The 27055-nt window shown below is 43.7% G+C and overlaps 1 protein-coding gene across 9 annotated transcripts in view; it reads right to left on the bottom strand.

Annotated features, from left to right (window-relative positions):
- Window positions 1-474: 474 nt before the first annotated feature.
- Window positions 475-27055, bottom strand: part of DYSF (dysferlin) — a 1254081-nt gene continuing 1227500 nt past the window's right edge. For all 9 annotated transcript variants that reach the window (XM_069632290.1, XM_069632293.1, XM_069632296.1 and 6 more), the window contains 4 exons: window positions 21975-22153; window positions 19149-19258; window positions 15179-15326; window positions 475-4547 (listed from right to left, as the gene is read on the bottom strand). In XM_069632290.1, the coding sequence (XP_069488391.1) occupies window positions 4509-4547; window positions 15179-15326; window positions 19149-19258; window positions 21975-22153 (476 nt within the window). In that variant the 3' untranslated portion in view covers window positions 475-4508. The remainder of the gene's footprint in view (window positions 4548-15178; window positions 15327-19148; window positions 19259-21974; window positions 22154-27055) is intronic.

Below are 27055 nucleotides of genomic sequence, written 5' to 3'. Positions count from 1 at the left end.
TATGTGGTCTGCATGAAGCCATGGTCATAGGCGTATACAACCCTACTTTCTTTTTCTTTATAAACCCTGTGTCTGGGATTAAAATATGGATATGCCTTTGCCCAAAAGATGGTGTTTATAAATTCATCCATTCACGTCAGTCCCTGTTTTACCTTCATAAGCCCTGCTCTCTTTCCCAAAGAAGGCGGGCAGGATGCCCTGGTATGGGCAGGTCCCCATAAAAGCCCTGCAGTGTTCCGACACATGTCCACATTCCTGCCCTTTGTCTCCCAGGAGCAGCCGACCTTTCTCTGGAGTCTCACCTTTCCTCCTTTCTTTCCCACCCACTTTTATGGGGGTATTAAATAATAGCAATATTGTAGCAATAAAGACGTTTAATAAAACACAGATTGCGACGCCGCCGCTTTATTGGCGCTTCATTGTAAGTGCACAGGAGTCTGTAATAAGGGGTAGTAAAATAAAGCCGCCATAAAATCCCTTTTGAAGCACTTTATTAAAATTGAAAGTATAAGACATTTTACATTTCTCATTATCCAATACATTGTTCTTGCTATCCCCCTGTAGCAAAAAAAGTGTGCATTTTAATACTGTCAAAACATAGTATAACTTTGCATTTTGTTCTTTTTATATTTCGAGTAACTAGAGAATTGCATGCATAGTTGCCAACATGGCCGATCTCAATCTGTAGTCCAGTTTATTTTCCTTCTTTGCATTGTGGGATGTGTAGTTCTGTTTTTTCCATTATAAATCTCAGACTACAGGTACAAGAATGCAACACACCCGAGCTAGATAAGCATCTACAGATTAGCAACTATCAAATTGGCAACTATGGAATAGGAGGCACTTAATGGCGTGTCCAGACTATTTTAACTGAGGTGGCCCAAGTGGGGCACTGATTTATGCAGGGGTGCCATGAGGTACGAGCACACACACGCGCGCACACACACACACACACACACACACGTCTGAATAGCATTAATTTACTATTTGTCTCCACTGCCCGTATTTACTTTAATTACTAACATTAGTGTCTTACATTCCTGTGTTTAAAGTTTCATGATCATATTTTAAAATAATGGGGTTACATCTGAGTTGGCCAATCAAATTCCAGGTGCAGTATGTGCCACCCCAGGCCACTCCCGGGACACGCCTTTGCACTTAAAGTAAACAACAATAATGTATTGATAGATAGATAATATTTCTCACAAAGTGGAAGACATCATTTAGGCACAGCCTTTTCCTTAACTACAGTTTTAAGTTTCAGGATTTTTAGCAGTATAGCATACCATAATATACAGTATATCCCTGGGACAGTATGGCAGCTCTGTGCTCCTGCCATATTTCAACAGTGAAGACCATAGACATCTTACACAATAACTACAATGCGCATATGGACGGTCAGTAACTATGGCAACAGCTGTCTCTGAGTGAGGGCTTAAGGAGTTGAAGAGCATGAGTTGGCCATTACACAGGGTACCTGCACGCCTGCCTGACTCTAAGATGGCCGCCGCACAAGAGCAGTATATGCCACACTAATGTGGGCAGCCGAACGTTCAAGATGTCTATGGGGGACAAAAAAGGATCAGTGCGTTCTTTGACTTTTATAAAGGTATCGCTAATGAGGTATCATTCTTTATAAACACAGGCACACTTTGGTAACACTAGCAAAATGGGGTTGCTTCTTTTTTGTAGGCACCAATTCATTTCACATGAGTGAAATGGGCTGAGAAATGGGCATGGATGTTACACACGTTGGTCTGGTAAAGAGTAGGTTTTCATAGGCCTACTCTTTACATGCACAATGGAGGATACTTTACATACTCTAAAGAAAATGTTCCAGAATAAATGGACATTCGCGGATTATTCCTGAGACACAAACTTGCGAAAAAAGAGCCATATCTGAAACAGGGGCAGGGTGTGAAATTACACTTTCTTGACAATTTCCAAGTTTAACTCTCATCTGTAAGGGGAGCTGCCATAGGTTTCAGCGTCTATCTAACCTCCAAGCAGAAGGACGACGGGGCGGAATTCAAGACTTTGAATCGGGCAGACCTGGGTTCTAATCCTGGGCTTCCCTATCTGACCGCACTTTCTGTGATCTTAGACAAATTACCTCTTCAAACCTGACTTACTTCTCATTTCTGCATACAAAAGGGCTGAATGGCATCCATTGCATTATATCAATAACTGGCTACATTAATTGTCATGCAATCATTTCATGTTTTACCCGCAAGCAAATTTGCATGGAAAAATAATGTGAAAAACTTTTTTCCATTGTCTGCTGATTAAATAAAAGCATCATGTCACAGTGAAAACTATATACTCTTGTTAAAGAGGTAAATTTTTTTCCTTGACAAATTCTTGTTTTGGTATTGTTAGGAAAGATGACGAGTAAATGCTTCCATCCCTTGCGCCCAACACCGAGGGGAATTTACCAATGGGTGAGAGCAACTGGGGAAAAGGCAAACGGTGGTACCCTTTAAATTCTGTCCACCGACTTGCAAGTAACAATTTTGTTATAACTGAGATCCTTTCCTGGCTGCCTGTAAGGAAAACACCCAATGTAATACCCCATACATAGTCCATAAGGCAGTGCAAGTGAGGACCCTAAATTATCTCTCTAAGCCTATCCAACGGACCAGAGACATGTCGTCGACCCCTCTTCACCTTCACATACAAGATTCTTCCCTGTTAAGTCCTCTGTCACTCCCATCCAAAGTATAAAATGGCTCGGTATATTGTAGGGTAAAACAAATACTCCTTATCCATTGCGGATCAATTTTGGTAGTAAGAGTATCTGTAAATGCTAGAACTAGTGTAGAATGGGCACCTCTATTCAGTGGCCCCCCATCACATCATAGAAACATTCATTCTGGACACTTAATATAGGGCCTGATATAGGAAGTGGGTTCTAAAGCAGGTTCCCCTGGAACATTAATGTAGACTGGAAACTCCCACAACCTGCAATTTGTCTCCCACCATAACTGGCAAGGGATTTGCCCATCTTTTAATTAATTGATCCTGCAGTAGATTGAGATTGGTACTCAGATGGAAACTCAGAATGAGCAACCTGCGAGCCATTTAAGCAAATCCATTGACCTCCATACGGATGTGTGTTATCCGTCTTATATTTGGCTTCCTTGCCACTCTTCTGAATCTTCTCACCCCTGCCCATCTCAGGTAATGAGCAAATGGAACAACTGTTCAAAGTGGAAGTGTGACAACATTTGGGATGTGAAATGATTTTCCAAAACTGGGGGGTTTAGACACCTTGTTTCAGAAGATATGCTCAAGATCATTGTAGCGCATTTCAGGATCTGGATGAAAGACCTCCCTCCACAGCATCAATTAGTGAGATGTCACGATGGCCTGACCCACTTTTGATTGCAGCCTCTCAGTGGGTTTTCACCAAGCCAGGGTTTCACTTAACCAATGCATACCTCTTCTTCACAGCCTTAATTGTTTTCTTCATCTCATAAATACACTACTCTGAAACCATGACTGCATTATGTCTTGAAGTGAGATCCCATCGTGGGCGCTAATTTGACTTCAAAAATGTGGGTTTAGTAAACGGCAACTGTGAAACACATCACATTTTGCTAGGTGTGTATCTGAACATCCCCTTTTCTTCTTCAAAGAGGGAGACTGAAATTGGAGATCCCTGAATTGGAAGCAACCTGGAACTACAAAGACGTGCCGCGCAGTTTATACACAGTTAAAGGGACACTTTACGGATTGAGGACGGATATATGGTTTGCTATTCAAGATTCCGGATGACTCTGTAAACATATTGAAGTGTAATATAAATCAAATCCGTTCATACACACAGAAAGACCTTGTCAATTTGTGAAATCTGGATATATCATATGCAAAATGGCCTCCACGGATATTCCCCATTTCAATAGTGCTATGGAGGTGCTGTTAATTGATGATATTTGTTCAATAATCCGAATTGACATTACAACGTTTCAGGAAATGGGGTCAATATCTCTCCATTAGCGCAGTGCAAAAAATCTCTAGATGATGTTTTCCTTTGAAACGTGTTGGCCTCTGTTCCTGGTTGGCTAAAAAAAAAAAACATGTGCAGAGTATCTATCAGGAAGAATAAAAAAGTGACTGAGTTGCTTCAACTTGCAAAGGAAAGGCACCAGTGTCCAAGTAACAGTTCCGGCAAGCTCTTGCACATTCATACAGATTCTCCTGCTGAAGGCCATGGATTAAAAGGCCAGGTGTCAAGCAGTGGCCAGCTCATCTAGCACAGGTGTTGATCCAAACCAAATGAAAACATGAGCCTGAGCAGTGTAGTATAAAACCTTTGGTATTATACAAGACTTGATTATGTTTTCTTGATGTGAGCAGAGTTTTTCTTGCTGCAAGTATAGTTAAGATTTGGCAGACGAAAATCCTTTGAAAGTCTTGTTGTTGCTTTCTGTCGCTACTCCATCCTGGTGTCTCACTGTGCTGCAGACCTTCAGTATGTTAAAGATCTTTGAACACAATTCAGGTCTTTAGGAGTAAGGCCTCACCAGCTTCATAGCAGCATAGTTCTAGGGGAAGGAAACAAAGAGTCAACACATGTTTCGGTCATCCTCTTTTCTATTCATCAAATAGATCAGAAGATCTCAACGTATCCTGTGTAAAGTGTGCACGACAAAGGTTCCTGACATGTTCAGAAAACAGTAAGATGACAATACATTATATAAAACTTCACAGGTGAGATTTTGAACTGAGAAACAATGGTTTTCAGCAACATAAAACAGAATCAATTAAATGCATGGCCATAAAGGGTCTTAATACACATTCTCAATGATTCAACATGGTCATTTAGATAGAGACACCCTTAAAACCTTCACAGTTAGGTGCTAGGAAGTGATCACGGTCATAGATTTCTAGGTGAATAAAAAATCAGTCAAATCCGAGGAGTCTCTGATATGTTCTTAAAGTAGTAGAGAGCCTAATATTTAATTCATCATCCCCCCGGGACGTAGAGTGTGATTTATTTTATGCTGAATAGTGTTGGTTGAGAAATTGCGCATGCCATAGCATTATGTTAGGGTTCTGCAGGCTGCCAGATGCATCGCAGTTAGAAGGGATCACACCTACACAGTGGTATTTGTTAAGGGCAGGAAGTAATAGTCGGATGGAGAAACATGCCACAAAGTAACCGCGCAGGAAATAGGCTGAGGATCACCTTGCATGCTCGATATCATCTTTTACTCGCAGCTCCTCGGTGGATGGCCGAACAGAAAGAGGTGTAGGGAGTTGGTGTAGTCCATCATTAAATAGGCTTTGTTAATGACAATCACAGAGTAAGAGGGGAAAGCGTTGAACTCCAACATATGGCCAGGTGCCATGGAGTCACCGTCACCTCCAAGGGGACTTCACTCACACATATATCTGCTTGAGTCAATTCTTGATGCGGGTGGGGTTTCCTTAAAGAGCTGCCCAATTCTTGCCTCTATTCTGTTGTATATTTATTAGGGATCATTGAGTGCAGGGGCCCTAGTCGCGTGTATATAAGAGATGATATAATGGGGTGATCCTGGCAAGGGATTGGTAACCTACCCATTCATCCTAACATCTCCCAGTATGGGTGCTTAAGTCTGAAGATGCCTGCTGTAGCTTTACTGAGGTGGGCAGCCATTAGGCTGCACAGCCAAGTACTTCTTATGACTTCTCAAGAGATGGTTGAGAAGACCATTGCAAATGTTCTTAATATAAGGTTAGGGCCCTTGTGTGGGGGTGGTCCCTAAACATAGTAGATTACTTTAGGGGCCCCAGAGAGAAGGGACCTGTATTCTAAAGCAGGAAGTACCAGAAGAGATTGTGTCACATGTACCAACTAAGATAGGATTATTAGAACCAGCTCAGCCATCCACTTCTAAGATCAGAAGGATAGACCAGCTACAGGCTTACGTGGTAGCAGGTCTCTTCATCTCCAAGAAAGTCTTGCACATGGGATGAAATAATAATGCCCGGCTTCCGTCCGCTACGAGCATTGGTGGAGGAATTCTATGCTACCTTAAAGCGGATACTTTCAGGCTTAGCTTTTCAGACTGCATGGCAAAAGCATCAGAATAAGTGTTCATTGAGGAGCACAAAGACCACAAGGTTGAAGCATTGCTCAAGTGAATGTCCGCTTTTATGAATTATATTGTATTCAATTCATTTGCCTCTCTAGGACCTCAGTACATTATAGGAGTCGTGTAATTAGCACATGGAGATCTTTATTGACCTCCTCTCAGCCTATCAGAATGTTCAATAACTACTGGCTTTAATTGCATTCTAAACGTTCTGACTTTGTAAGCAGACAGGGAACCAACAATGCAATTTACAATCACAATTTCTTTCGCCAAGACCCTTCCCTTCTGGGTTGCCAATTTCTATTTATTTTTTTGCTGCAGTCTCCAATTTATCTCATCAAAGAGAAAGTTAAAACATCAAAAAAATGATTCCACTATCTTATAGAAAAAACGTTTGGTTTTATTTGACACCTAATTCACGCTCATGTTAAATCCACTCCAGTTTTAGCAAGTTTACAATTAAAATGACTAACTTATGAAGACAAGCTTGTTATTTAAATACGAAAGCATAAACCACATTTAATTTACTAACTCACTTTCACTATGTACTAAACTCCCTATTAAAGTTACAATTTGTACTTCACCATCAAAACTCCAAAACACATAATGCTACTATCACTATGTGCTAATAGATTTATAGACTTCCAGAGGGGTCATTATCGCTTGGGATAAGGACCCTTCTCCATGTATGGCCTGAGGTTTTTGGTGGTGGGTCATTAACCCACAGTAACGATCACTTCCTTGGTTTATACAGCTATATTATTTCCTGACACACCTTGTTACAGCCCAGGATTCTTGCACAGGGTTCTATTCGAGGGGATCAGAAACTACATGGGGCTAAACTAATAAAGCAGGCAGCTAAAGACTGAAAGTTATCTTTTCTGGACAGACCTAGTACTTCACCTTCAACCTAACACACCACTACTGTCACACAACTAATCGGTGTAGACCTTTAGACACCCTACTAGACATAGATGTTGACGTCATGTGACGGCTGCCCAGTATAATCCTGGACAGGCCTTCAAACTCCTCTCCCCAGCCCCTTCGCAGGAGTCCTATCTTCTGAATCCAAGCTGCACATAGGAGGGAGGACGAATTCATAGATTCCATGAACGCTGAGAAGAGCTGGTTTCTAATTGATGTGCATTGGAAATTTGTCATTAAGGTTATGCCACTGAGAATTCTCACACTCTTCGATCTTAAGAGAACCCACTCTCCACAGGAATCACCTGAAATCTCAAGCCCTTCATTTAAGTATTCAAACTCTATTTGAAGAGGACGTCGTCTCTCTGGTTCCAGAGGACGGTGTGCGTTCAGGTTTGTATCCCTTTATTTCCCTGCTTGGGAAGATTTCACATGGTTTCTATTGACTGTCAGAAGACCACAAGGATTTCAATAAACTTGTTTACATGACAACATTCAGAATGGTATCATAGGACTCAATTTCAGTGTTTCTCACTTAAGAAGAACTCAGGATCTATGTGGCCTTTTCAAATACAAACATTCACAATCCTATCTAGCAAAGAACTATTCCTATGATTAGTGGTATTATGTCACTAACATCACACGAGCACCACTTTCAAGGCATTTTTATTTTTTCATTAAGGTGTTGGCCCCTATGTGGCTCTCCTATACTAGAGGTATCCTCCTTTGTCCATATTTAGACAACATATTGAGCCATGCCTCATCTTACCAATAGGCTCTAACAAATGCCATGTACATCTGCAGTTAATTTTTAAGTCACGGATGAATAATCAACTTTCAAAATCACATCTGGTTTCATCATCTCAAGTCCACAAGTTCATAGGGGTAGAATTTGATACTCTCCAAGGCAGATTTTTCCTTTCTCTCGATCGAGCTCACAAGTTGCATTGTTGTAAATCAGCACTTTTCACTACCTTCTTTACTCTGATCCATCAGTGGATGAGAGGTGGGAGCAAGATGGCCGCTTGTGTCTTTATGGGCAGGTAGGGAAGGTTTCAGTTGAAACCTTTAGTTCTTCATATTCTCTTGCATTGGGCACAGGCCTGAATGGAGTGGTACAAGATCCTAATTCCAATGGCAGTAAATCTTAAGTGTTGGCAAGGATTAGTAACCATCACCGCGGTTGCAAGTCAGAGAGACCCATGTGGCATGCCATAAATTGGTTTAGTGCCATTGGTCTAACTTGGAAGCCCAAAGGTCATCGCACTGAAGAGCACAGAGGAGAATATTTTGAGACCTCCTAGTTTTACACACATGGCTGCTGACCCAATCACTGGTATGGAGAGACAATATGATTTAACACTGAATTAACAAGTTTTTGCTGAAAGGACCTGTAGAACCTAGGCCATTGACTAGGCTCGTGGAAGGGAAGATCCTCACCTGAGTTTTGTCAAAGCTTCAAAAATTCCTGGGTACAAGAATGTTGGAGTGGTGAATGCTGCAGAGTATCCATCCAAGAGTGTGCAGTCTCCCTGAGCATCTTCTCTCTGTCTAGCTGTGGTAAGTCCCTGGTAAGAGATGCTAATCTGCAGTCAGCAAGCACATGTCCCAAGTCTTTGTTTCAGTGACAGGGATCTTCATGTATGGGCAGTGGATGTTATGTATTTTCATTGGTACAAACATTTTCTGTGTGTGTTCCCTCTAAACCCACTAATTTATCACGTTTTGTACAAAAGCAGTTTAGGGAAGCTTTGAGTGAGGTTAGCTATACCGAATTTCCAGAAGAAGTAACATCATCTCCCGTTTTTTATTCTTTTCCTGTACCTATTTTCCCTGAATTGGCCTTGAGTACTCATTCAGGTCCTGAAACATTTCTGGCTGTTGGTATAGAGGCTGAACAAAATAACCTGTTGAATACAGGTATTCCTATGATTAGCACACACTTGGAGGTCGAGGGGGGGTGGCAAGGGGTCTCCCAGCTTATCAATCAGAAAGCTCAGAACGGGGCCTTACCTCATGGTAAAGCCCACTTTATGAGCCTCCTCAGATGTGGGAGGCCACTGTCTTCCCTCGCACCCTGCCCACTCACCCTTCTCCCTACGTATTTGCAGCTTCCTAATCTCATGCCAGTGCCTGAACCACTCAGTGCTCCTGTGTGTCCCTGCCACAGCAGTGGCTGCCATGGAAAGGGAAAAGGGACTATGTGTAGTTTCCTTCTCCCTTGTCTATGGTAGCCATCTTGCTTAGTTGATAAATGGTAAACATGTCATTTCTCAACTTTAAAAAAAAAACGATCAGAAAAACATGCTGGGCTGCTAATAGCAATAAACCCTTCCGGGTGGGGCATTAGCTGGTCTGGTAATGCCCCACCTGCACCGATAATGCCCATGTGAATTTATTGCTCAAATGTGGCTGCTGTTATACAAAAAAATGTAGGCTCCCATCTATAGTAAAATGTTCCAATGTTCCCAAGTCTTCTTTTTGTTGTTGGTGTTCTTGAAACTATTGTTTTCAAAGAATGCTTATGGCTCTGCCCTGCCATTTCTACTCTCAGGTCTTAGAAACAATTCAGACTTTGAGAAAGCATGGGGTGGTATTGGGACCGTGGAAACATATACTGTGTCCTTTCTGACAGGCTTCCTGCTCTCTTATCCCCGGTGAGGTCTGCCATTCCTGCGTGACAACCCGTGCTGGCTCTGAGATCTTTGGCGGACCCTCATTTTGAGCCCCTGCGAGAGGTTAATCTCAGGTTTCCTGCACGATAAATGTGGCTTCATGGTTGGGAGAGTTGACCACTCTGCTTCCTACACAACCTTCTGTTATTAAGACGATCCCCTACTTTTGTCCCTTAAGTTTTGCCAAGATTTCACCCCAATTAGGTTTGCATGCATTTTTTCACTGCATCTGACACGCGAGAGATGTACCTAGAGGATATTCTCTCTTTGGCTCTAATCTAAAGGATAATTACCCCTCTTACAGCAACACTGAGTAGATGAGATAGGCAAGTGCTCATCCTAGCCTACCAACATTAACACCTTTCTTTATTCCTATTGTTTCAGGCTAGATCTATCCGTAGGATTTCCAAGTCTCGGGTAGAGGCTAAAGATGTCCCGATGTGTGAAACAGAGCTGCCACTTGGACATCCTCTTCCCCTGTCATGCTTATTATGAACTTCATACTGTGGGACAGTGCATGAGAAAAATAATGTGTTGCATTATTGCACTTTCTGCATGTATCCTCTTTCCAGCAAGGTCTGATTCTTGCTATATCCTCAATGTTGGAATGAAAAAGAGGGGTGAAGAGATGATCCCCTGTTTGATTGTTCGTAATATCCATTATGCAGCATCCTGTTCTTTATCATTCCAGCCCTCCTGCACCGCAGTCCTACCTACATTGTTAGTCAGACTTCGATTCTTAGCGTACGTTATTAGACATTTACAGGATGACGAGGTGCGTCATACGATTATAGATCCCGCCTTTGGGGGGATGGACATCTTTGATAGCCGTTGCTACAGAACATTCATAACAACTGAGTTTATTTTCTGCAATGGAATCACCCACAATATTACAGGTTAGCAATTAGGGTTATATCAAAACACCAATATAATGAATGTACTGGTCCAATTTTCATTCTTTTATTCAGTACACACAAATTCCTTTATCTGAGATTCAAAGTTCACCCTTTAAAGCTTATAGCCTTAAGTCAAGAAATCCAGCTTGGTTTTAAAAATAAATGGCACAAGTCAAGCAGGTCAACCCTTTAGCAAATAGTAAATAAATACTTATTGAGAAGTGTGTATTAAGAGGAAAAGGAACATAAACATCAGTGAGAGTTGAGATCTCCTTTCTGAAGTCAGAGAAAATTGGTCAAATAGCTGTAGCCTATCAAGTTTACTTTCAAAAGGTTGGAGACAGCTCCATCATCCAGTGGTCTGGCACAACTGATGCATTCTAACCCGATACCGTAGATTTAACCAAATGCAATTTTACCAAGGAGAAGTGACCTAATTTATTTGACCGAAAATGATAGGTAATGGTGTATATGTGTAGTGCATAAAAGGTGGTGTGTGGGGTAAGGGTAAAGGTTAGTGTAGAAGGGGATAAGGGGGGCTGTGGAGGGTCTCCCCCTGCATTAAAAAAGTTCACAAATTAAAAAGGTAATTTCGATTTTCGTTTAAATAGATTCGGTCACTTCTCCATTAGGTAATTTTTTTCCATCAAATCTACCCCATCCATTCTAAACACCCGGACGGGATATCCCGGTTTACCATCCTTGTACCAATTTTGTTGCAATACTTAGTTACTAGCATTTTTCGAGTCGAATTCCCATCTTTACAAGACAAATAAATGAAGGAACTGAAATCATTTCCCCGAAAGCTTAGTTACTGCTATGCAACTACAAGAAATAGTTTGGAAACATGCATGTTGTTGCGGTTTCGTTTGAAGGCTGCTTTTTATGAGGTCTGCCGTAATAGGGCCTTTACAATATTTTGAGTGGCAAATTACAAGAATCCTTAGCCACCCAAGGAACCATCTATTGCAATGCCAGCGGCAATGGTGGCATTCCGGCAACAGATGTGGCGGGAGTATACAATAAAACTTTTAATTGGGTCATTAAGAACGGTGCCATTGGGAGGTGATCTACCCAGCAGCCGAAGGGCACCAGTGGCTTAAATGAACCGTAAAGGACTGGACATTTTCACAGCTCAAAATAACTGCTTGATTTATAGGACCAGGTTCAAGCCTCTCAATTTACCATATTATCTGAAGCTTCAGAAATATCCAATATTCCCTAACCATTAAAAAACTTTCCTCGAGGCGGCACGTTAAAAAGCAATTCAGGCACATTGGGCCTCATACCATGTCAACCGGTCTGGTAAAAAAATGCTTTTATTGATGTATACCGGCACTTTACCGGACTGGCCAACTACAGGTTTGCTGGTGAGGAACCGGTGTTACCTCCACCTGCAAGTAATGCAGGTGCCCTACCGGCAAAAAAACATCATTGCCGGCACCGGTATTGCCGGCACCGGTATTGCCGGCACCGGTATTGCCGGCGCCGGTAATGCCGGTGCCGGTAATGCCGGCAAATCCCCACATGGAGTCCTATGGGGCTCCATGATTGGGGATTAACACCACCACTCCGGCACCCGTATGCCAGAAATGTTAACAATATGTGCTGGTATCCTGGCAGCTCTACCGCCAGGATACCAGCAATGTTATAATGAGTTCCATTAGTTGGTACGTAAACGATCCTGGGAAACATTTAATATTTACTGCTCAGAGGATGTTTTTGTTCAATGGTTGTTACTTGATATTGTTTGGGTTTAGTTTCCCCTTTGAGGTTCACTGGACGCATGCATCACTAAAGCATGTTTAGCACCTTGGATCAAAATCCCTGATGGGGCAAAGCACGCCTTTGACCGTTCAATGTCTTGGGTATACGTCTGTCCTTTGCTGAATCATTGACGGCAACATTTCTATAGCAATATCTAAGATACGGCTGTGGGGCCACTAGTCAAATTATCAATGTTAATTTTCTCTATTTTTCAAACCCCCCAGAATGTAATTTGTCGCTCTGTAAATGCTAATTTACATTTGCAACTCGAAATGAGAAGATGTTCTTCCCTCAACTCCATGTAAATGGGCAGACCAGGTGGTAATAATAACATAACACTGTCCAATGCTCAATGATGCAGAGTGGCTGTCGGCTTAGATTATGCTTGCACTGGACTTGGTTGCTTGCGTATGGAGGAAAAATATAACCAGGTGTAGAAAAGAGTCTGAGGGCCACTCCAACCATCCAGGCTCAGGCCGCTTGTGAGCAATCACAACTCTTGCTAGGCAGTAGCATGTTGAAGAGACGGAGGTGAATGCTCGATGGGTTCAAGGAGGATGCAGCCAACAGCCTGTCAGATGAGCACTGCGGCTACATTCACACAACCAGGAATTAAGTATGCACTGGCACCACCAGAAGAGCAGGGATCTTTCTCCTAAAGAGCACGCCGTACGTACATGACCCAAGTTATTTGAAATGTATTCCCTTCCCAAGAGACAAAAGTTTCATTCCAATGACTAGCTGTAGGAGGCAGAGATTGACGGATATTTAGAAGTCTGCTACATTTTATTGTATTGCAGTTGTCATTTGGATAGCGCCTTTTACCAATATTATAGTCTCAATGCGCTTGTGGTAGGAACTCCCTCAGGGACCGCAGTCCAGAGTATGGGAAATTCTCATTGAGGTTGAAAATGCATGTGTGCATTTTGGCCAAAATAGTTGGGTGGGCTGGTTGCGCTCCTGTAAGCAACCCCAGAGTTCAGGCATGTGGGAGGGTGCTGTGGTAGGTCATGTGGGAGGGTGCTGTGGTAGGTCATGAGTGTGTGTGTGCAAGAGACTCCTTATGTGTCCAGCTCTCCCGAATGTTGTCGTAGGATGTCACTGTGCCTCAATGAGAGAGGTGTTGAAGCACGTTTGATGGAAGTAGCCTTAGACATGTTAAGTGTTTAGCTAGACTGGATTCTGTCATAATTCAGAGCTGCATTGACACAACATAACAGTTACAAGAGAGAAACATCATTATCATGTATAATCTTTGCTCCAGATTCCTTCTATCTTGACAGATTCCTCTGCAAAACATCTGGACTCCCAGAAGAAATTCATGCCAACAAAAGCATTCTGCAGTGGCAAGCCTTAGCATGACCATCATTTGCTGCCGCCCCTCCCCCCCTCCACCCTCTCCATTGCGACCAGGCTTAGTGAATCCTCACTCTGCTTAATGCCGTTACCTAATTGGCATTGTGTTTTTACTAGGGCCTCAGGGGTGATCCCAGGGCTCCCATTGATTTTCCCTGCACCCGACTTCAGATTCTATGTAGTAAGTGCCCATTTGTGCTATTCCTTATCTGTACCCTGTATCTTCAGCACTCCTGTTACTCTCCAATTGCTGCCTCACACACACATTCCTCTCTTCTTTTTTTTAGAAAACAAGAAATCCATTCCTGAAGAAAACTAACACCATCAGGGCTTGAGTTGAAACTAGGACTTTGTAGCGCTTTACAAGAATTTGGTTGGAAGAAAACTATTTCATTATTTGTCTCTCCTAGTAGATGATCACATAGGACAGTACTTGACTGCATATGTTTTTATTTCTGTTAAAGCTGTACCACTTGGATTCCACTGATGGCAACAACATCAGAGTGGACCTTTGTGGCTGCCAACACTTGGCAACCCCAGATTAGATTGTGAACCAAGAGGAGTATCTTGTTCAGAACCCCATTGAACTGTTTATGATGTTGATGCGATTTAATTTCCAGCTCTTTTGTACATTGTTCTCAAATCTTGTGTATCATTAACCTCCACTTTTTCCACTCTTTTCTTTTTTTTTTGTATTGTATACCCATTGTGTCGATCTACTCTTTTTTAGCATGCTTGTGTCTACGCCTGCGAATTACGGCAATTTGTAATTATTAAATGAGATTTTTTGATCATTGATTTGTGTGATACCCCCCCCCTTATTTCTTTTCTTCTGTTGGATTAAAATGCAAATGGCCCTGGAAATGAGGGTATAAGGGCTTGCCTACCTTTTGTTCCTCAAGACAGCAGTGATTGACAGCGGTGTGTACCAAGGGCCAACAAGGCTCCTTATATACCCCCCACTCCGTAACATGCTTTTCCTCTTTCTTTCCGTCCTGTGCCTGCTTTTTTACAGGTTCTTCTCCACCATTCCATTTATTGACAGGGAGTTAATCCGCCAAAATGAGTCTGCACTAACATTCCGAACATTCCAAGCCTGGTGTATCCCTCCGCATGCAAAGTAGTGCATGGCAAAAGAGTAGACACGGAATAGAATTCTGCAGCCTGCATGCTACTCCAGGCAGAGTGTGCTCTTTCAGCTGAAGGAATCTGGTCAGTTCCCACTTCGGTTTCGCAGTAATCGGCCAATGTTAAGCGTTTCCGGCACAGGGGTGCAATAACTAGCAATTGGTGACTGGCTGACCAATGTCTATGCAATGCCAATAAACAAGTAATATCTAGAGGCTTTTTCAGGGCTTGTTTTCCATAATGCTGAAATTACAGTGCAAACAATACAACCCTTTGCATCCAACAACAATATTAAGGGATTTCTCGCCCTATACTCATTGCGGACATTCGCAGGCAAAACTGGACTTACCGGGAAGGAGTAGAGGAAAACTCCCAGGAAGAGCAGCAGGATGAAGGCGATTAAGAATATGAGGATGACCCACTTGAAACGCCGCCACAAGATGTATCTCATCGTTTTGTAGGGGGACGTGAACCACAGGAAGGATGTTTCTGGGCGCCTGCAATCAAACACAACATAAGGATGAATGCACATTCAGCTTCCTAGCCAAGGACATACGTCATTCTGCATACCCTTCTCTTCATTTGGACTATATAGCAGATTTTCAAAGTAGCTGTGCTCATGAAACAATGTGTCTGTGCAGCAAGCCACATACATTGCAAATCATACAACACAATGCGGGTAGAGAGATTTCCTACGCCTCTTTGTTTTGCATGAATTAACTTTGGGTCTTACCCTAAGTTACCTGGGCGAGCCAGACGTGGATCCCTTGCTCACTTTTCTTAGAGAGGCACAGCTTCACCTCACTGATGATGCCCAACAAGGCTGAAACACGTGTCTGGGGATGCTGTTGGTACTCTTGTTCAGAGGAGAATTGCCTAGCATTTCAGTGATCGGCTGCCCCTGGGCAGGACAAAGACTGATATGCGGGGACATTTCTTCTCTGTGAAAGGGACAGTGATCTAAAGACTTGCTAGAGTCTCTCCCAGGGGTTATTCAACCAAGAACAGGTCATTGGGCTGTGTTCGTGCTGGTAGAGAGATTCCCAAACCCCCCTTTATTTTGCATACAACACAATGCCTGTGTTCAAATGTAATAGAGTAAAAGCCCTCCTGCCCAGCAGGCCTAGTCTGGCTTCAGCTACAGAGATACACTTACACTGCGCAGTTGGGGACATGCTGAGAATATTATTCACCATTTTGAGCAAATGCATTACTTTAGTATAGCTGAGCTGCCAAAGGCCTATGGGTTTCTGTGCCAATTGTATCGCACAGCATCCAGTAGCCCTGTGTTACTGCAGCCTCCAGGGTGATTGCTGTAAATGTGATCATCTGCAACAGGTGGAGTGTGATGCCAGCTATTTTGTGATCACAGGATTGTTACAAATGGTTGATTTTGACTGGATGTGTTTTTCTAAATGATCACCCGGAGAGGGACAATCAGATTGTTTCAAATGATCTGATTTGCCCTCGCCGGGTCCTTATTAGTCTGGCAAGGCCATGCTCACCGCCACGTGCCTGAGGTTCCTTCCACAACTGACCGCCATGGAAAGGGAGAAGGGACTTTGTGTAATCCCTTATCTCCTTTATATGGCAGCCACTTTCATGTCTTGATTTCTTCTTCTTTTTTCATTGGCTGCCATGGAATGGGAGAAGGGACTACATGTAGTCTGTTCTCCTATTCCGTGGCAGCCATTTTATTTCTTTTTTCTTTTTTTTCCAGTTGCCAAACGCCACTGTGTCTCGCAACTACAAAAAAGACTATTAGCACCCAGGCAGGAGGAGTCAGCCAAACAGATGGATAGGAACAGGCCGCTGGTACAAGTCTGCGTTCCAAGCTGCCTGATGGCTGGCGCCCCCGCCGCCATCTTCCCCCTGCCCTCAGTCCCCTTTTTTTCTCCCCCATTTCTTACCTTATTTCAGTGTCGACGGGTGCTGCTGCCGCTTCCGCTCCCTCCCAGCAGGTCGCCATGTAAAGGGGAGCACCTCAGCACCTCTTTCCTTTCCATGGTGGCCGTCTTGGAAAATAATTTTCCTTCCTACAGCGAGACGCAGCGCACGTCCGTTGTTGGATGGAAAATACTTTTTTTTAGCACTCCGGATTACTGCTTTGGCAACCCTTGGTGCTAATAGCCTTCATCCCCCGTTCCAGGGGCTGGAACGTGGGATATTGGCCCAGAGTCCTTGTTATCTGCCCTTGCTTCGCTCGGGCCATAACTTGGGCTGCTGGCCTGTTATCCCCAGTTCCAGCACTTGGAATGGGGGATGAATGCCATATCAGGCTGGAGTACTAATTGCAATAACCCCTCGCAGGGGGGCATTACCGCTTCTGGTAATGCCCCACGGCCTGCGTTATAACTATGGGCCCTGGAACATAACTAAGCAATAAGCCCCTGCTCGGGGCCTATTGCTTGATTATGTCCTAAAGCACCACCAACATGACATGATGCAAAAGTGAGGTAGACAGGGGTGGCGTGAACTGCCTCCCCTGCTGTTCTCACACAAATCGCTTACTTTGGCGCTGGATCCATAGCAAAGCATTTTCATGGGCATTTTGTAAGCTCAGGAAACTAACATTCCAGATGTTTTTCAGGCAGAATGGGGGTCGTGGGGGTAATAGGTGTTCTCCTCCCATTCCCCCCTCTGCCTGCAAAACCTTGCATTTTCACGCCAGCATGAGGTTGTCGTGCTGGTGGGAAACTAATGGACACATAAGGAATCTACTTGCCTTTTAAAACAGGAAGAGTACAACAAAAAGATTAAATGTGATTTAAAATGTTTCTACTCTTTACTTTTGCACTCCTAGCTTTGGTCTCTGCATGCATTTAACATGTTTTTACAAAAGAACTTCCTGTGTGTGTTCAGTGGCCAGGTTCTTTGAATTAAACACAGAATGGCTAGCTCAACAAAGAAGAAAGACCTTTTTAGTTTGGGCTATCAGTTGGGACCTTTGAGCCACGTATAAGCTAATGTTATTGAATGAGAGGTCAGATAAGGAGAAATTGCACATGAGGTGGGACACACAGTGTGAAGGTGTTGTTTGGTTATTTGCCCACCCATTGACTGGTCATGACCATGCTAATCCCTATGGCCGTTCCCGCCCAGTTCCAGCCCCTCCAGCCAAAAACGCCTCCCCATGAGAACGCTTTGAGCTCACTTTAATCAAGGCTAACCATCAAATGTTGCACTCAAAGCACCTGCCAGTGTTATTTTCAAATTAGTCGTCTCAGAGTTCATGGCCCTCATTATAAGTTTGATGATCCGGAAATAAGGTGCCGGTAACGTTACTGGCAACTTTTCCAGACCGGCCAACTAAAAATCTGCCTGTAGGCACAGTGAACTACGGGCAGGCATGACCTGCCGGTACAGCAGATTTTTCACTGTAGCACCAGCACTGTTACTAACTTACTGTTCCTCCGCTGTAATAGCCCGCTATTACCGGGATATTCGACGGCAGAAATGGCAACCTCATAATTAGGGCCAATGACTCAATTGGTGGTGTACACGCACTATTGGTGTAATAAAAATGGGCCTCTCCAGATGTTTTGGACTACAACTCCCATGATCCCTCACCATGAACTATGATGGCTACGTTTGATGGGAGTTGTAGTGCAAAACATCTGGCGAGCCAAAGGTTGCAGATACTTGATCTAGGTGACCAGGTTAGAAGCTGAGCGCTTAAAAGGTCACTTGCGTAGATACTAGTGATGTATAGGGATTAGAACCCCGGGAGAGGCCGCGGTCTTGGAGTACTCGTTTACAGCGAGGTGCCTGAGAAATGTGCAGGCGCTGTGAAAGGGGATGGTGCCTTAGTTCACACCACTGGAATAATCCATATGTGACGGATAAGGAGGGCCTTTGGGGAAATCATGAGATGGAGGAATGAGAATAGAGACTGACGTCAGTGCTGTTCAGATCATGGCGGGTGGCTTACCTTATCAAGGAAAGCGGAGGGTGCTTGAGGCCTTTGACGTTGGTGAAACTAAGAGCTCTGCTAACAGGCAAGGCTTGGAGTTATACCAATCAAGATGAAGAAAATCACAAGACCATATATTAAAAATAAAACATCAAAAATGTAGATGGTTTGGTTACTGAAAAACAAGGAGCACGTCCTCCATTTTTTTTAATAGTGGCAGGTTAGACAACATTTTTATTTTGTACTAGGACACATATTAAGTTCTATTCTTAAAAATCACAATCCCAACACTACATTGCCATCTTAACTTCCAACAAGCAATGTATTGTTTGCTTTTCTGTAAAACATCTGTGGTGCACAAATTGTAGAAACAATCACATGACAAACCAATCTGGCATGGTCTTACTTGGGATCCTCGAGTCTTGGATTCATGTTGGGTTCATCGCGTCCCACTCCTGCCGGCTTCTCGTCACTCTCTTGCTCTGATACAATTTCTAAGGTCATCTCCAGCTTGCCCTTTATGATAATGATAATCGAGAAAGGCATGGGTTAGCTGTGTATAGGGAATCGTCCCAGTTTTCCAAGTGGCTTTTGAGAATTTCAGGAAATACAACCTTTTTTGCAATGTGGACTCCACTGTTTTGGTGAGGAATGAGAGTACCAGGAAATAAATAGTTTGTAGGAAATGGGTCCATATCTTAACTTTGGATGTATTCATTGGATGTAATCACCTGCATGGCTCTTTCTAGTACTATCAGTATTAGTTGACATCAAAAAGCATGTTACTGTTTTTAACATGCATCGAAAACAGCTAGAAAAAAACTGTTTTCTATGTCTTTGTGGGGAATTCGACCATAAGCACTGTTGGTGTGCGGTCACCTGGGCTTTTTTGAAATTTTAAATGAAGTTGAATGATGGTATATCAACCTCCGGAATAAGCATTGGGCTGATCCGCAAACATGTTCCTATGCTCACGGCATGACATACACATAGACCTGTGTACTCTAGGTGGACTCACCCTACATGTTCTGTTCCCGGTCACATTTAGTTGAAAGATGACACCAAGATTACATCAAGGCATCTCGAAAGGGGAAGGGTAAAACCTTCCTCCTGCCATTGCCAACCTAATTAACTATCAAATGCTCCATGGATCCGCCCTGTCCTTTTGTGTAAACACTGCAGATGGTGGCAGCAATTAACATAAGTAACATACTAATAGAGTATACTTCAAACAGGCCCACATGCGGCCCGGATACAGAAATTAACAAAAGAGACAAGAAACCACAAGAACCTTTGATATGCACTGTGTCAACCGGAAGCCAGCCCCCGCCCCTCAGCATCAACGGCAGGGAAGTGTCATGCATGGGACTGCATGTTTACAGTAGTCATCACCGGAGTGGGACACCATTCAGAAGGTAAGAGTATGTGGATTAATGGTGACAGAAAGTCTGTTCTCGCCACAGCTTCAAGGGAGACCTGATGCTTTAATCAGGAACCACAGAGAGCTCCATTAGCTAGAGAGACCCTTTGATCCACAACATACAGGAAGATGGATGGGACTTAGTATTACATGTTTTCACCCCTTTACCTTTTCCGTAAGAAAGGACTCTGGTTATGACCTCATGCATACAGGATATTGTTGGTGGGGACCCAGAATTGGTTAATTAAGGTAGGCTTAGCCTACACCAATCCATGTGGCCCATTTGGCTTTAAAAGAGGGCTGAGCCCCTCTTTTGGGCAGATCATCTGAAGACTTTGCAAGGAGTAACAAGAAGAACTCAGCATTGGACCCTGGCTGAAGGTGCAGTATGCCTTACATCTTCCACCAGTGAAGGAAGGCCAGGACCTCCAAGAGGGAAGCAAGATTCTTCCCCTAAACATCTCCCAGGGGACAGAATCCAGAGGACCCTCCAGCAGCTCCAGAACCGGTATCCAGCCAGCACACATTGTGCCCTGCTAGGCTCTGCAAGCAAGCTTCCTAGAGAATCTCTGAACCAAACCCAGGACAAGCTGGTGCTTGTAACATTCTCTTCAGCTTCGGGCCGTCTGGCTTAAAGGAAACAAGCCAAGCGAAGAAACTAGGAGGAGTGAATTGACAAGAATCAACCAGCGTCCACCTTAAAGGACATTTTCGAGCCAGTTTAGCCCCTCGAGCTGCAACAGACTGCACCGCTGACTGTTGTTACACCGCAGTCGCTAACATCGTCCCAGATGCCTCAACCAGTCCTTCACACCCGCCAACCAGCACTGAGACAACTATTACTGACCCAGAGATGCTGTGTTGGCCAGCCTGCAGCTGTCCGTCTAGCCTCGCTTGCCAAACTGCCTGCCACCTGACACCCACAGCTGTCTCCCGTCTTGAACTCTTTTGCAGATACTGCAAAGGGTCCTGAAACCAACTCTACACTGTTGAGCACCAAGAGCTTCTACAAGCACAAGGTATGTTGTGGTTCTGTCACCCTGGTCCTTCTCCGAAGTCCTCTAGTGACATTGTATTACCCATTGCTCCATTTGTGCTGAAACCAAGTATCCTCGAACTTTTGTGATTAATTACTTTACGAGCTACCCTACTGTCAAAATGCATCCCTTTTCTTTCTTGAAACTGTCTGTCCTCTGCATTCCTTTAGAGGGTTGACTTTAATTTTGTACTGTGATAGAAATGTCTGTTGAATAATAATTAAGTAGATATTTGTATACAACCTTGACTGGACAGTCCCTTTTAACACTGGGTAATAATTGTATTTTCAAAGCGTTGCAACTAACCAACGATCCACAACCTTTCTGAGATAAGTCTGCCGTTCCATCCACGTTACCAACATTGGAAAAGGAGGTTTATAACTGACTTGTGCTCCCAATCTTTTCGGATCCCTTCTGGTGTACTAGAGGCGTGGGGATGATTGATGGTCTAGAAACCGATAATGATCTGTGGACCACTAGTGCCCCGGAAGTTGATTCTTCACAGTTTTACCTATTAAAGGTAGGGACTAGGAATAAAGAGGGATTGCAGTAGGCAAAAGGGGTGTACGCAGGCTAATTCCCCACCTAAACAATGGTTTTACCGTCCTTTTAGGCAGACATTTGGCTATTTTAGGTCTCTACTTCGCCTTCATGTTTAATGATTTTCATGCAAGTGAATGTCCTTTGAAGAGCAGCTACTCTGCAAAGGCCTGAACATGTAGCAAAATAAAGCAATTACTAAAGACCACTGGAGGCAACATTGCCCAAGGCTTACCGCTAAAATCTTCTTGCCATCTTCCTGTCCGACACAGGGCCACCAACCCTTCACAGTTTTCTGCTCGAAAAGCGACACACATTTTTCGGAGGGCAGCGTATCGTCCAATAGGTCCAGCGAGCACTTGTCAGCGGATTTAGCAGGTTTTGGCATCCGGTTTAAGTCCATCTGAATGGAACCTGTAAAGGCGGAAGAACACTGGATTATTGCGCGTGTTATTTCACGTAGATTGCCTCTACAGCCGCTAAGGATATTAGCGGTGGTGAAAGGGCCGTGTCACACACCCACAACAAAGTCTTGACTTCTCCTTAGGACTCAGTTTGGAGTTTCTTCTTGCATAAATGGGACAGAGGAGATGCACATGTGTCTATGAGCTGTGTGAGTGCGGGTGTGTGTGTGTGTACGTGCATCGATATCAGCGTGTGCGTGTATGTACGGTTGGTGTAGTGTATGTGTGTGTGCGTGCCTGCACCGGCGTGTGTGTGTCGATATAAGGGCGTGTGCATGTATCAATATCGGGGTGTTTGTGTGTAGATACACGTGGGTATGTTTGGTGTATTTGTGTGCACGGGCGAGTGTGTGTGATAGCTCACCGTGTCAAACATGGAAGCACGCGCGCACTCTCTCTCTCTCTCTCTCTCTCTCTCTCTCTCTCTCTCTCTCCCTCTCCCTCTCTCTCTCTCTCTCTCTCTCTCTCTACACTACAAACACTTCCGGCCTGTTCAACTTTTGCTTGTTCAAAACTCTCTTGCTGGCAAGCTAGGTTCGCTCTGTAAAAATACATAATAATAATAATGTTCTTGTCACTAAACTAGACCTTTCAGCTATTCTTAAACAACCTAATATTGTTCCAGACAGGCCAGCTAAGCAACACATGGCTCAAGTTTCTTTCTGAAGGATGCACAGCCAGGGACAATTCTAACCATGGGACAAATTCCTTGAAGCACATGAAAACAGGCAAAACATATGTTCCCATAAATGTCCAACCTTAGAGGAGAGAACATGTGTGTTGTGATGAATTTGCGTTCCAGGTAGCGCTTAATCGCCACCTATAGGTCCGAACTATTGCACAGGAGTACAGGTAGGTGGGAGATTAAATGTGAGGAGGCGCATAGAGGTGGGTGTTTGGTTATTTACCTGCCCATTGACTGCCCATGCCCATGGCCATTTCCAGCCACTTCTTGCCCACCCCTGCCCAAACAGCTGTATCCTGCCAGTGTTTTTCCTAAGCAGTCTGCTAAGCGTTAAGGGCTTAATTATGGCTGTAAATGCCTACTGGTGTGATCAAAAGAGAGTCTTGACCCGGTGTGCTTTCAGCCACTTGATTCCTATTGCTCCCTTGCACTGAAGTCATGTTAAAGAAAAGCAATTACAAAGTCAATGGTTTTGGCTTGCGGTATTAAATGGGCATTTACCAGCCAGGTACTGAAATCATGTGCCCAGGAAATCACAATATTTTTCAGCTGCTGTGATATTATGACCAGATAGTACCTTTATATTAGGGCCCAGAAAGATTTCAACCAAATATATCATACAGTACCATTGTAGCAAACAAGGAGGGTGGGGGATGTGAGTGTGTCCCCTGCACCCTTTTTTACTACAAAAACATCAGGAGCATTTGTCATTTTCGTATTCGAAATTACTTGATGCCGTAAAATCACGTACATCCCAATTGTATGGTAGGCACGGAACCTTGAAGTCGATAGTGCCATTCACTCAAGGCAGGTGAAGGAACACAGCAAACAGAAGAAAAAACAAGCACCGGCAAAGATAATAGTTTCTGCATTTCATAAACTGACCTATAGTTTCAGAGTCGCCTCCGAAGCCCCAGTCATAGCACATAGGATGGGCTATGACTTCCCTGTTGCAAGTCACAGCCCATGCATATTTACTAATGTCCTAATTTCGCTTCATTTGGTGGCAATGGGCCATGCATCACCTGGGAGCCAAACCTATGAACAGTCCCATCATTGACCAAAGTTTATATCACCGTAAGTCAACATCTGAGCCAAAATGTGTGATGCAGCTGAGGCACCACCTGTGTCAAAAGGAAGAATCCAAATTAATGGGGTTTAAATTGCCATCTATGGGCAAACACTAATAGTGGTGCCGACCACTCAAACAGAAGATCACCCAAAAAAAAAAGCCTTAGGACAACTGCAGTTTCTCTGCGTGCCATTTCTCCTTATACGTGTAAACAATGTTGTGCAATATACAGTGGACACGGCCGAAGGCCGTTGTGAGTGGCCTGGTAGTGTTGTAAAATATACAGTGGACATGGCCGAAGGCCGTGGATAGGAGCCTGGTAGTGTTGTAAAATATACAGTGGGCATGGCCAGAGGCCATGGCTAGTATTCTGGTAATGTTATAAATTATCTAGTGGACATTGCCAAAGGCCATGGCTAGTGGCCTGGTAGTGTTGTAAAATATACAGTGGGCATGGCCGAACATGCTACCGTGCCACCAATGAGCCAAAAGTAAACATAAAATATGGCAATGTGTCCTGTTTTCAAGGTTCGACTTAAAACATTTGACCTAATCACATTTCATCACATTTATTTGACCTTTTTGTTGGTCTAAAATGTGAGTGGAGACCACACTGAACCCCCCACTTCCCATCAACCTAATCTCTACTTTTACCCAACCCACAGATATATTTAATTAGTTTTGACCAAAAAAAGGATCAAACAAATTCGATCACATATTTAGGTCAAATGTTTTTAGGTCAATTATGCTAATACCATTTTCAAAGCTCTCATATGGAATGGTTTTACCCTTCACCTGAAGGATGTTCTTTGCCCATCATCCCCTGCTTATGCAATCATCAAACCTACTGGGCAGAGCCAATGCTCTGAAGAGAGAAAACAAGAGTGTTAACCAACTGTCTCGAGTATGCAATCTTATATGCCCATCTCCTGACCTAAAGTTCCATTTAATAACATCTAGCTGCTCATTCATAAGTGCATAAGTGGGAGATGACATCATGACGATTAATTGAATCCGTGTGCTCGATTTAACTGCCAAAGTGGTGCCGACCAACCGCCCGAGTGGAGTCTCATAACTCTTTGAGAAGATAGCCTTAGACAGGATGCGAGGCAATGATAGACCTTGCTCTATCGCACATGCGCAAGAGCCTCCGCGCGGTGTCATACGCCCCCATCGGCCCCGCTCCGTTTCCTACCACACTTTGCCATAATGCACAATAAATCTGAAACAAAAACAACCCCACCGGCACTTGATCATGCACAAATGAGAAGAGGAGCCCAATCGCAGACCGGGCGCAGGAGAGATCAGTCGGAGACTCCTGGCAAACGAGGAGCCTTAAAATAATTCTCACCATATTAAAGTCTTGGAAACGTAGCAGCGTTTCATTTGCTAGGTTGTTTACAAAGTACTAATGGTGGCTTGGAGGCTGTTAGGTGACTGATGCAGCTAGGAGAGGGCTTATCTGGTGAGACCGCGGCCACACAGCGTGGAAGCGGGAAAGGCAGACTCGAAATGAAGACCTTGCCAAGGTCTTGATAAAGCACTAGGCCACGCCTTCTATTATGCTGCCATTTTAGATATCTGTAGGTTGGATTAAAAGCATGAAAAGAAACTGCCAAGGGCTTTATTGTAGCCAATAATGTATGTCTACCTAGAACATCCCAGTCCTTTTCCCCTCAAGACTTAAGCCCTCATTATGAGTTTGGTGGGTGTTTCCATCAGATTTCTGCATGTGGAATTTCTTTTTACCGCATGTGGAAATCTTTGGCTCATGAATTACCTGAACTGATGGAGGCAATGGGCGAGCGTGCGGGGTTCCAGAAAATCTGCATGTTGACTGTGAGCACCCCAAAATGAATGTATTTCTATCCTTATCTGGATTGGGACTAGTAGTGGATCATACCGCTCCTATAACTTGAATATCAATGCACAGCATGGTCCGTACTGATCCTTCTGTGCATTGCACTGGAAATTAGGTGAGTAATTAAATTAGATTAGTTAGCCTCAGACATGCCCAACTTATCAACCCTTTTTGGGCCCCCAACCTGCACATTTGTATCTCCTATGTGTGTGTACCTCCGGTGTGGTAGTGAATTACTTCTCTGATATTTTTAAAAGTTGAAGGGCTTTTCCAATTTTTACCTCCGTCCGCCCTATTATTAAGTGGAATTCACCACAAGCTGCAAATCCTGTGAATACCACTTCATGTATACACCCTGAATTCAATAACATGTCAGGTAGGGTAATGGTTGTTATTTGGATTAGTGCCCGCTCTTATTACCTGACCTGTTGCTACCATTACCACCTAGGCGATAATGGGTGGTAATTATACACTATCACCATGAGTCGCGGAATAAATGCCACCTGGTGGGAATTGAATATGGATGGTAGTCCACACGGCAACTAAATAATTGGAATCACAGCCCCAAATAAACAAATATTTGCAATAACAACAGTTTTGGCTTTTGTGTAGGCATGGGAAAGGCACTTGCCAGGCACTGCTGTACCGATATTACCTGGCATGTTATGCTAGTTCCAGTGCTTCTAATAGACACACCTGGAAAATGCATTATATGCAAGCCAGAACTGTTGGCTTTTCCAATGTGCATTTTTAATAGGACTTCAGGGAAGGACATCCATTGTGATTATAAATCGGAAGGCTGAAGGCAGACCAGGTTAAGACTTTGTCATTACACCAGTAGTGGGGATACAGCTTCACTTAAGCTGTTAACTCTCAGAAGACACCGTTGAAAAAACACTGGCAGGCACTTTAAGCATAAAGCTTGATGATAAGGCTTGATAATGCTAGCTCAAAGAGATCCCAGGAGGATGTGTTTTGGGTGAGGAGGAGTAGGAACGTGGGTGAAATGGCTATAGGGATTAACAATCCACCTTACAAAATGACCACATTGACACCACCGCTAAAGAAATCCTCATTAGATCAAAAAATCCTTCAGAACTATCTGCAGGTGGCAGGTTTTCCATGGCCAGCTAAGGTACTGGAGACATTGGCAATGCTATATTTGCAATCCCATATCGAAAAGCATTGAATCCTGGATACAGATCAATCTGGGTTCCGTCCCCTGCATGGAACC

Source organism: Ambystoma mexicanum, chromosome 6q (genome assembly GCF_040938575.1).
Source record: "Ambystoma mexicanum isolate Mex_15411 chromosome 6q, UKY_AmexF1_1, whole genome shotgun sequence".
NCBI lineage: Eukaryota > Metazoa > Chordata > Amphibia > Caudata > Ambystomatidae > Ambystoma > Ambystoma mexicanum.
The sequence above is the reverse complement of the archived record's forward strand: the minus strand, read 5'-3'. Positions and strand labels throughout refer to the sequence as shown.